Raw genomic sequence first — 12,525 nt, forward strand, 5'->3', positions numbered from 1 at the left:
GTTAGCTTTAAGCACATTTTATTCCAGGACTTTCGCTTAAATACAAGTACAGGGTGCTTGTGCTTGTTATTAGCGGGTGTACTGTATTAAAAGAATGAACATGTTTAAGTCTAGACAAGATTGGGTTAAACTGTGTTTATAGTCATGAATAGCTAATTAGAAAAGACGAAGAAGTAACCAAAATCTTGTTTAACTGTTGTTGGGTGTTAAAAATGTCTATTCCCTGAGTGGTTGGGGGTTCTTGGAGGTTGCTTGCTGTTGCTAGGTGAAACTGGTCACAAAGAGAGTGCTGCACCAAAAAACATTTTTTTTTTAAATCGCTTTGGTCACTAGCAGACCGCTGTGGTCGCCTGTAGTTTGCAAGGAAGACACAGACATGTCTGCAAACGTTTGCTAACTGACTAACTAAGTGGCAGCCAAACTTGTGAAGCTGTGACACAAACTGGAAACAAATTCTCCTTCAAAGTTGGTCTCAATTCCAGTTTGCAGAATTGTAGCTAGAAACTGTCTCCACCTTAATCAAATGCAGCGTCATTATATTATGTCTGCTCAGATTATCTAACATTCGCTATCATTAGCATCCAGTCAAACCAGGACAAGTGAGGCTTCATAGGAAAACCTGAAAACCTAGAGAATGTGCTTTGTAGGTAATAAATTCAGTGCTTAATATATAAAGGAAAATATGCATAGTATGTGTGTGTGTGTATTATTCTTTTTAAAGCATACACTAAAAATATCTTGTATTTTATTTATTAAGCTTTCTCCTAGTTTATATTAGAGTTTCTTTAAATTGCTAAAACACTGAATTCCACTCTTTGCTATGAGAACCAACATGCTGAACGTACTGAACGTACATTCTTTGAGGACATGATTTGCAGATATTATTTTACCCTTTCTGCAAAACTCTAAATAAGCTCACATTCATTCAGTTCTCTACTTGTGTTGCGTAAGGGTAAGCACAGGTGGCAGATTTCAGTGCTTACACATAACAATGCACCATTTTTCACACTTGCTAATGAAGTGATCAGACCAGCGTACGCCACGTCAGGGCGCACAGGCACCATGGTGAGTTGAAGACCGATACCACAAAACAGATAGTAACAATGAGACGCACGTGTGTGGGGTAAGAGTTGGTGGATGAGGAGGATGAGGAAGATGAAGAGGCAGCAGAAGGAAAGAAGAGGAAGACCAACAGTGCATTTCAGATAAAATACAAGCAGCTGTGAAAGATCATGTCCTTGTACTTTAAAAGACGATAAGCTAAACAGAACAACCCCACATAAAGAAACTCTGTGATCACGACACTCAGAACAGGTAACTCCTACATTAGCAAAAGGCTCTCTAAAAGCACTGTGTGTAGAATAGTAGACATACAGTGATTACAGATTGAAAAACTGGGTTTTGTGTTCACAGATTTCAAAATGCAACTGTGACAAACTGTAAAAACACTAAAGGTGCATGTAATTAAATAATACAGTCAGTGTTTCTTATAGAAACACGAAAAGACCAGAAGCTAAAATAACAAAATCCACTGACTACAGCAATGTGACTAAAAGAGTACGTCATGGTAGCAAAAGCAGAAGCTGACCACAAGGAACTGGTCCAGTTGTGAGCTTTAGGCACACAAACCTGTCCAGAGACTTACGCAATTCCTCTGAGTAACTAAACAAACTGCAATGATGCAGACAGAAACAGAAGGTAAGCCGGAAAAGGTGAAGCACTGGCACAGAAATGCAGAGCTGTGCCTGGTGGTGAAACTGGTGGTTAGTGTCCAGATAACATGACATACCACCTTCATTACAGAGGCCTGCTGCTCTAATAGTGTAATGGGAAAGTTGAGTAGAAAGGCTTACTCTTCTACTGCTGTTGTTATGTTTGTCAAATGAAAAAGGCAAAGTGTGTAATTACATTTTAATATGTAAAGTGCAATCAGATAAAAATATATACAAACTTTGCTATTAGTTACAGGTAACAATACCACACTAATATCAACATGATTTGTCCTTAACTGATCTCATTGATGTGTGTTTCATCCATAGAGACTGCCTCTGACAACCCAACAAAAAAAAATGATAATATTACTTTGAGCTGTAGAATTTTCTATTGTTATCTAATGAACTAAATCGCCATCAATTCCAGTAAATGTCTGAAATCAATTAGGTCATAAGGTGAACAACCTCAGCAATTATATATTATACAGCATATGCATAATATGTTTGAGAAGTTAGCAAAAAAAGAGACAAAATGAACCTAGCCTCACAGCAAAATGTATTAGCAATGGTAATATCAAAAGTGTAGAGTACTACATGTAGTGTGTTTAAGTTCTAATTTAGCATTATTTGTAATCACTATATGAGAGTTGCTGGCACATTTAATTTCTTTGCTCCACCTCGACGGGTTTTTCTCTCAAAAGCAAATAAAACTGCAGTGAGCTAAATCCTGCATATTCATTCTCTGAGTTCTGTGAGGTCTGAGGGGCTAAGCAAGATCTTAGTCTGAACGGACTTTCCATGTTCCCCATGAGGCTCATGGGAAATTCTATAGCATGTCTGGCTCCTGAACAGGAAACCAAACCCACAGACGAGGGAAAAAGACATAAAGAAAGTGTCGCTCCTTGTATATTTAAATACGAGAGAAAGGGGAGAGACTAAATGTGTGAATTATGTCATTGTGTCAAGAGTGTGACTCCATGTCTTGAAATAAATAAATTACATACGCAAATTAAAAAATAACCACAGTTCATTTCTCATGATGTATTTAGCAGAGATGATTAGCATCAGTCAGGTTATTTATATGCAGCAATCACGGTAAATGGTTGGAAATTGTTAGTCAGGCTATTGTGTAACAAAGCAGTAAAACTGTTTGTCCACCAGGTTAACACTTAGATATCAACTTAGTTTGACCCCAGGAACACATTACTCACTTTACAACTTTACCGTGAGAGCAACTTGGCTACTGTGACCGATTTGAACCCTGACAGAGATGCCGCATGTCTGTAAAAACTAGAACAGACAGAAGTTTAGGCTTCAAACCTCCTGTCTGAACCTCAGACCAACCGAAGCTGTCCAATAGTATCATGTTTAATTTGCATATATGGAATATAGACAACTTGGATGTGTGTGTATGTGTGTGTGTGTGAGAGTGTCTGACCTGGTAAAAGAGAAAATCTGAGCTACTGAGCTGCTTGTGTGTAAAATAAAAAAAGAAAAACCTGACATGCATATTATATATAATTTAAATTCCATCTCATAGGCGAGTTTAGACCCTTTTAAAAATAGCATATTTTAGTATTATTTTCTGGAATTGTCCTCAAATGGTATATTTTCCTAACTTGTCTATTTTAACAACAGTACAGGACTGAATGACAGCAGGTTTAACTCCAGTGTTGTTGTTGTTGTCATGATGTTACAGTGCGCTCACACAGAGGTGTGGCTGGTTTGGTTAGCTGCGACATGAGACCTTCGCTGCTGCAGCAGAAAGAAGACGAAGAGATGATTTAATGACACAAATCAGTGATGCAGATTAAAAACACACTTTAACTGAAATATAGCAAAAGGCCAACCTGTTCTGATAATGTGGGGACTGAAGGCTTTGACTTATAAAGTGTCAGCTTGTTTTTATTTGTTGTCTAAATATAGTCAAAAATGTTAGCTGATGTAGCTTAGCTTATTAGCTGATTTTAAACTTCTGATCCACTTGTCTGCTGGGATAACATGAGCCAAGGAGCTGATGTACTTTATTAAGTTTGTGGTTGAAATGGGCTTCAGGTTTTGTTCCAGATCCAGGTGACAGCAGGTCAAAATGATGTTACTATGTCCTGGAGCAGCTGGTATTAATTTTAATAGTTCTTTAAACTGATATGGACCAGTTTACATTTTATTTGCTGTATCATTTAACTTCTGGGTGACTGCATAAAGCCTGAGAGGGGAGGATGGAGAGGGAAAAGAAGGGAGAGTCTTGCCTCGGGTTTCATAATAAAAGGCTCCACCCTAAAATGAGTCCATTAAATTGAAATCTATGATTATTCCCTCTGAAATCAGACACACACACACACACACACACAAGCGCCCCTGTTTCATCTTAACACCAAATCCAAACTGTTTTTGTAATCAGAGGGCAATTTTCATTTTCCTCTCTGCAGCTTGAAGTGTAATATATGCTTGAAGATAAAAGAGTGGATTCATGTACAAATTGTGAGAGACTCACCTTTCCCATGCCGGCGTGGGCGTGGCCCATCTTCACAACCACAGGGAAGGATGGACTTGTGACCTGTAAAAAAACAAAAACATAACAGTGGGGTTTCACAATAACTGTATAATTTAAAACGATCAATACAGTGTCAACGATGCATATATGATAATATCATAATGTGTAACTGTTCTTTCTGTGTGCCTCTGCACCTCGTCTGACCGCCAAGCTCTCACTCTCAACAAAGACAGAAACAAAGTCATTTGTTACCATTACTGCTATACTTGTTTCATAGATAATGCAATAATATAGTTACTGCACATTATTTTGACCACAATAATTTGATGTGTGACACGATGTGATGTGAAAATCAGATATCTTCGCACCCCGACATCACGTTAAAGATGTTTTCGCAGCTTTCGCTTCACTTACTCCGGCACAACAAACCATGTGAGAAGATTTTGTCTGGTTATTGTGGAAGAAAAAAAGTAAATCCAGGGTGAACATCTGTGGTGTCGGAGTTCACACTTCAAACTGATTTATCTAGTACTTTAAACAGACCTGAGCAAAGTGCTGCACATTAAAATGACAGAAGTACGACTGAAGCCATCTCCTGCAAAGGGTCTTGGTGTGATTGTTTTGCACCAGAGTGCAATTACCGTGTTTCCATCTGCACAAATGACCCGAACAAAATGTATCCGCTTTTGATTTACGGCCTGAAAATGGTCTAAAAAGCACAACAGTGAAAACATCCAAGGACTTGGATGTTACGCCAGTGACAAAGTCAAAGGTCAAATACATATTTTCTTTTTCAGTAGTCTGCTTAATGTTCCATGACCTTTTACACAGTCACTGTAACATAACAATCATGAACTGTATCATCACCAAATACAGCTGCTACACTTCTGGCAGCAGCAGTTATGATAAATATTTAGCTCTTTAACATCTGAAATGTATTCTTGTCTAGTTCTACGGATCTACTGAGTGTCATTATTGAAAACTGTCAACACAAACAACAACTGTGACATCTATTTTCTTGCTTTTTTATGTAAATCCCTGATATAATATATAAGAATAAGGTCGGGGAGTGTCCTAAATGCTTGAAAAAGAACAGAACTGCACTTTGCACTCTCCCTTTTTATATATACAGTAAGACAGACGTGTGGTAAACGCCACACTGAGACTCTACTCAAAGCAGACAGCTATTTCCTTTGCAACTGTCTTGGATGTATACATCCAGTATCCAGATCCGTCTTGTAAAATAACGCCCTGGCTCCCGTGCCATTCCTACTGAACCTAAAGCTGCCCAGTTTAGGAGGGATGAGGAGGAGACAGAAGAATGTGTGGGTTTATTACACAAAACGCCAACGTTCTGGGAAGCTGGAGGGAAGACCACAGCTCATTGGAATGGGTTTGGACAAACCCGACAGACCGCAAACACACTCTTTCTCATAGTTTACGCAACTGAAATGGATGAAATATCAACAAATTACTTCAAACGTGGTTTAAACGCCCTTGATCAATTTGCTGATATGATTGTAAACGGGATGCAGTCTGAAGAGGGACTTTTCCAGTTTCATGAGCACTTTTCCCACTCTTGCGTGAAATAGCTCTCAGGCAGCAACGCCTACTTAGACGAGAGGTCTCAAGGTCACGTTTACAGCAGCTGTAATAGAGAATACCATTATTTGAATTTTTCAATTTAGAAAAAACTCAGAAACATACAATTCTATTCAAAGTCAAGTTTTCCATAGTCAAAAAGCCTTCGTGTATTTCCCATTTTCACAAATGCATCTAGATAAATACTGTGTACACTGTGCTTATGGATGTGAATACCAACAGGTGAAGCTTAAATAAACACTGTAAATGAAGATGTTGAGGGCACGGGCACCAGGCCAGATCATACACTGAAATGTAAGATCAGGCCTGCCAGGAGGAAGGATACGCCCAAACAGCTGCTATCATTTGATCCAGGGCCTCCCTGGCAGTCATGTGACTGCACATCCTAATGCTGCTGTCAACTCGTTTCGAGGCTTGAACGGACACGGAGCTGCTCGAGGCTGTGAACGCCGCTTCTGCTGACAGGTTTTGACAGTACAGGCCTGTCTGACACACTGCCAAGATAAAGTGTACTCTAACTGACTCCATTATCACTTTACAAGTGCCAGAATAAAGGAGGGAGGCAAGGCTGCAGAATGAGGTTCTCTTTGTAATGTCCAACTACTTAACTTAACTAGGCATTATGTAAGGGAGGAGGAATACACAAACTGGAAAAACGTAGATCTAAAAAGTCAAATGTAACACAGCAATACAGTATATAAAAGCCTATATCTGTGCCTTAGAGTCATGGACTGAAATGTAACTATGGTAACAAGGTTTAAGTCATCAGCCTCCACAGTTTCATGAAATCAAATCTTGCTTTTGCCTCTTTTTTTAAATAAATAGTTGTGAAATCCATCAATATCGCACAGATTTCAAGCTGCCTTCAAAGCATAGACTGTACATAAAAGATGGATGGCGCCTCCAGGACTGAAAAGTAAAAGTGCTTCTAAACCTGTATTACTTCCAATCACCTCTTCTGGTTAAAAAAAGACATCTAGCCATAAAAAGTCCAAGGAGTTCAGAAGGAAACAAAACTGGACTTCTTCAGGTTTACATCTAAAAGATAAATATAATGTCTCACTTCATTTATGACAGCAGTAAACTGTCACGGTCCTGGGTCATGTGATCCAGTGTTTTGAATTTCCCTGTATTCCGATATTCATTGTTTATGTTTAAGTTCATTCTGTCATCTTAAGCTCCAAGGTTGCTCAGTTTTAGTTCTTTGTGTATTAGATGCTTTTGTGTCATCACTCCTGTGTTTAAGTCTCCCTTGTTGGTTCGTGTGTCTTTAACCTGTCACGTTTCATGTCTGCATCCCATTATGTTCCTGTTTTATTTTGAAAGTCTTGTTTCTATGTTCATTGTGCTTAGTGTTACTCTTCCCTGCGGTGTCATGATGTCATTCTAGCCAGCTGTACTCCCCATGTGTTTCCAATTCCCCTGATCACTTCCTGTGTGTATTTAGTCTGTGTTTTCTTTCAGTCTTTGTTTACATGTCTAGCGACGTCATGTCTCAGAGTTCTTTGTACTGATCAGGTTCATGTTCGGTTTATTTCATAGTTCCATATTCGCACGTACCTGTTCGGTTTCATGTCCTTGTCTCTCGTCACAGTTTTCATAGTTATTTAGTTATTTCCCAGTTTAGGTTTCAGGTTAGTGTTTACCCTGTTCGCTCTTGCTTTGTTTTTGTATTGACGTTTTCTCAGCCAAACAAACAGCTCGCTTTTTGTTTAGAACTAAGTTCCATCTCCTACCATGTCTGCATTTGGGTCCTACTATTCACTCAAACACACAGTCAGCTCCCACTGACCATGACATAAGCAACTTTCCTTATAGGTTTGGAGTTTATTTTGGATATTTTCAAGTCTTATTTGATACAAGATGTTTTTCTTTTTTAAAAATTTTGGTTACATTCAGAGCAAAACAGATGACAAAATGATAAAACAGTACATGTTCTAGGGGAGGAGTAGGCAACTCCAGGCCACGAGGGGCGGTGTCCTGCAGGTTTTAGATGTGTCCTTGATCCAACACAGATGATTTAAATGGCTAAATGACCTCCTCAACATGTAGTTCTCTAGAGGCCTGGTAATGAACTAATCATTTGATTCAGGTGTGTTGACTCAGGGTGAGATCTAAAACCTGCAGGACACCGGCCCTCGAGGCCTGGAGTTGCCCATCCCTGTTGTAGGGTATAGTTGCATCAAGATTGATGTGTTTACGGGTGCACGAAGGAAATTTTGTTTTTAAGCTTTTTTTTGAAGCACTCGCTAAAACTGGCTTTCAGATTAAAATACACCTTTCTCTATTCAAGCTAGCTAGCATTTCATTGTCACTCCTCCCATCTAAACATGCTCATGTCCTGCAATGGGAATGGTCATCTTTTATATACAGTCTATGATTTATACCCACATTAAATCCTGGTGATTACAAACCCCATTTGGGAACCTGCTTTATCAATATGTACTATCAAGATCAGTTAATATCAGAGCTTTATTGATTTCGAAGAACCTTATTGTGTAAAGCCATGTCACCACTTTAGTTTTGTGCAAAAGCATTGCATATCCCTAAATTACACAACAGCACATCTGAGACCATAACATAACTAAAAAGTGTTCACACTACACTGAGCTGGAATGAATTTCTTGTGGTGTTAAAATTTCACTTATGCTTCTATCTGGCCAAGGATCTTTCTGCTTGTCTTGCAAATCTACTGCTGCATAACTCAACACCTCCACATCCTTCAACAAGATTCAACAAGTTGTTCTAATGCATAATTTGTCCTAACTCTCTTAATTAGCAGAAACGGAGCTGACATCTAAATCAGACCTGTGTTTTTTCTTTGTTTTAAAGACTGTGGGAAGCATGAGAGCAGTCAGGAGTTCCAAACTTGTACAGCGGTTACATGTGTGCGTCACATGACAAATGATAAGATGCCTGAGGTTCAACAAGTGTCTGAGAAGAGCCCAGCAGTAGCAGTAGAGTGTGGGTGTCTATTTATCTGCTGTGCAGGGTGGAAAGGGCCGCAGCCACCCACTCTGTCTGGACACATTGCTTCCAGTCATTCCCATTTGCATGGCGATGACGGCAGACTTGTCAAGATGAGAAGACCACATCCTGTGCTTCCCAACAAACTGACGAGGCCTCGCTATTATCTCCTTGTTTCTTCACTGACCACAAAAACAGCTCAGCTGAAATTCCAATATCAGCTAGACAAAGATTAAGACTGATTGCCAAAACTATCAAATTTAGACATCCAGGAACTATGTGAAGAGTCATTTGACCAAGGATGTCACTGTGTGTCATCTGTAGGGATAACATGACAGGCATATTCAAGTGAAAGACGGTCTCAATATTTTACATTTCAAGTCTTGCATTACATGCTTTTGGCAGGTTGATGCATAATACTTTGATTTCAACTTAAAAGAAAAAGTGTGCTAAATTTACACAAAGCCCATGCTAGTGGCTGACCCTGTTTATAATATTTAAACTTGCTCTAGTTCTGCATTAACACGAGTATAAGATTAGATGTCAGTGGGGCTCCTGTGCTGCTCTGTTCAGGTCCAACAATTGCTAAAGCTGAATTAAAACAGCTAATAAATGCAGAACAGCAGTAACTCTTCCTGAAATGACTGTAACAAGGAAAGAAGAAGTCTGGCCACTTTATTTGATAGAGCTTGCTTCCCCATTTTGTTTAGAACAGTTTTAATTTGTCACATCAGAGATCCAGCAAGGCTGAAAACACTCCTCACAGATTCTTATCTATGCTGACATGCCAGCGTCACACAGTTGCTGCAGATTTGTCTCCTGGAATCTCCTGTTTCAGCACATCTGAAAGGTTCTTAATTGGTTGGAGTACAGTGAACTCATTGACCTGTTCAAGCTGTTTCAAATGATTTGCTCTTATGGCATGGTGTGTTATCCTGCTGAAAGCAGCCATTAGAACATGTGTGTTCATAAAGAGATGATAAAGGGTCAGGAACAGTCCTTAGGTACGCTGTGGTGTTTAAATGATAGTTGGTGCTATGGGGGGCTAAAGTGAGCCAAAAAAACACCCACACCACTACAACACCAGCCTGAACTGTTGATATAAGTAAGGATGGATCTGTGATGGATGTTCATGGTGTTTGAGCCAAATTCTTGCGAGTGACAGATGTGGCACCTGATGCAGTCTTCTGCTGCTTCAAGGTTCCACATGTTGTGCCATCAAAGATGCTTCTGCATACCTTTACAGCAATCGTAGCTACAGAAGTCTAAGTCAAACTAACTTAGCCGTGCCATAGCTTCCCTACACTTTAAACCTAACACAGCGTTTAAATCAATATATACTCGGTGCACCTAAACGCGTAGTGGGGGTGTGCTGGGAACGTCTAGCAGAGGCCCCAGTCCGCGAGATCTTCAACGCACACCTCCGGCAGAGCTTCAACAGCATTCCGAGGGAGACTGGGGACATTGAGTCCGAATGGACCATGTTCAGCGTCTCCATCGCTGAAGCTGCTGCATTGAGCTGCGGCCGCAAGGTGGTTGGTGCCTGCTGTGGTGATAATCCCCGAACCAAATGGTGGACACCAGAGGTGAAGGGAGCCACCAGGCTGAAGAAGGAGTCCTATCGGGCTTGGTTAGCCTGTGGGACTCTGGAGGCAGCCGACAGGTATCGACAGGCCAAGCGGAATGCGGCTCGGGCAGTGGCTGAAGCAAAAACTCGGGTGTGGGAGGAGTTTGGAGAGGCCATGGAAAAAGACTTTCGGACTGCTTCGAAGAGATTCTGGCAAACCGTCAGGCGTCTCAGGAGGGGAAAGCGGTGCTCTACCTGCACTGTGTATAGTGCTGGCGGAGCCCTGCTGACGTCGACTGAGAAAATTGTCAGGCGGTGGAAGGAATACTTCGAGGACCTCCTTAATCCCACTGACACGTCTTCCGAGGAGGAAGCAGAGTCTGGGGATGAGGGGAATGACCCGCCAATTTCCGTGGGCGAGGTCACTGAGGCAGTTAAACAACTCCTTGGTGGCAGAGCCCCTGGTGTGGATGAGGTCCGCCCCGAGTTCCTGAAGGCTCTGGACGTTGTAGGGCTGTCCTGGTTGACACGCCTCTACAATGTTGCGTGGAGATCAGGGGCAGTACCCCTGGAGTGGCAGACCGGGGTGGTGGTCCCCATATTTAAGAAGGGAGACCGGAGGGTGTGTTCCAACTACAGGGGGATCACACTCCTCAGCCTCCCTGGGAAAGTCTATGCCAGGGTGCTGGAAAGGAGAGTTCGTCCGCTAGTCGAACCTCGGATACAGGAGGAACAATGCGGTTTTTGTCCTGGTCGCGGAACACTGGACCAGCTCTTTATCCTCTCAAGGATACTTGAGGGTGCATGGGAGTTTGCCCAACCAGTCTACATGTGTTTTGTGGACTTGGAGAAGGCATTCGACCGTGTCCCTCGGGGTGTCCTGTGGGAGGTGTTGCAGGAGTATGGGGTGTCTGGCCCATTGCTACGGGCCATTCGATCCCTATACAACCGTTGCAAGAGTTTGGTTCGCATTGCCGGCAATAAGTCGGACTCGTTCTCGGTGGGTGATGGGCTCCGCCAGGGCTGCCCTTTGTCACCGGTTCTGTTCATAATTTTTATGGACAGGATTTCTAGGCGCAGCCAAGTGGCGGAGGGCTTTCACTTCGGTGGCCTCAGAATCTCATCTCTGCTTTTTGCGGATGATGTGGTTCTGTTGACTTCATCAGGTGAAGGCCTCCAGCTCGCACTGGAACGGTTCGCAGCCGAGTGTGAAGCAGCAGGAATGAGGATCCGCACCTCCAAATCTGAGGCCATGGTTCTCAGCCGGAAAAGGGTGGAGTACCCACTCTGGGTCGGGGATGAGTTCCTGCCCCAAGTGGAGGAGTTCAAGTATCTCGGGGTCTTGTTCGCGAGTGATGGGAGAAGGGAGCCGGAGATCGACAGATGGATTGGTGCTGCGGCTGCAGTGATGCGGACGCTGCACCGGTCCATCGTGGTGAAGAGGGAGCTGAGTGTAAAAGCGAAGCTCTCAATTTACCGGTCGATCTACGTCTCTACCCTCACCTATGGCCATGAGCTGTGGGTAGTGACCGAAAGAACGAGATCGCGGATACAAGCGGCAGAAATGAGCTTCCTCCGAAGGGTGGCTGGCCTCTCCCTTAGAGATAGGGTGAGAAGTTCGGCCATCCGGGAGGGGCTCAGCGTAGAGCCGCTGCTCCTCCACATCGAAAGGAGCCAGTTGAGGTGGTTCGGGCATCTGACAAGGATGCCTCCTGGGCGCCTCCTGGGTGAGGTGTTCGGGCATGTCCCACCGGGAGGAGGCCCAGGGCAGACCCAGGACACGCTGGAGATTATATCTCTCGGCTGGCCTGGGAACGCCTTGGTGTTTCCCCGGATAAGCCGGAGGAGGTGGCTGGGGAGAGGGAGGTCTGGGCTTCTCTGCTTAGGCTGCTGCCCCCACGACCCGGCCTCGGGTAAAGCGGATGAAGATGAATGGATGGATGGATATACTCTTTATTTTCAGTTTTGGTCTCCCCTCTGGCTTCTTGTTATCAAAGCTATTGTGCAGCGCTTCATTAGCAAAGCGGTTGAGCAGGATAAAAGCTCTGTGAGCAAGCAAGGTCAACGGCTGTCAGTTAGCTTGCTCACTAACAGGACTAGAAGTCATATTTGTGAGCTTAAGTCATGTCTGTTTTGTCATGTTTAAAGTCTCTAAATAAAACACATTTAATGACACTTGGGTT

General features: G+C 42.6%; 1 protein-coding gene across 3 annotated transcripts in view; it reads right to left on the minus strand.

The window, feature by feature from the left end:
- Positions 1–12,525, minus strand: part of LOC116323195 (synapsin-3) — a 129,079-nt gene that overhangs the window by 16,267 nt on the left and 100,287 nt on the right. For all 3 annotated transcript variants that reach the window (XM_039601065.1, XM_039601066.1, XM_039601067.1), the window contains exon 7: positions 4,207–4,269. In XM_039601065.1, coding sequence (XP_039456999.1) covers positions 4,207–4,269 — 63 coding nt within the window. The remainder of the gene's footprint in view (positions 1–4,206; positions 4,270–12,525) is intronic.

The sequence above is a fragment of the Oreochromis aureus genome, linkage group 17 (assembly GCF_013358895.1).
Source record: "Oreochromis aureus strain Israel breed Guangdong linkage group 17, ZZ_aureus, whole genome shotgun sequence".
Taxonomy (NCBI): Eukaryota; Metazoa; Chordata; class Actinopteri; order Cichliformes; family Cichlidae; genus Oreochromis; species Oreochromis aureus.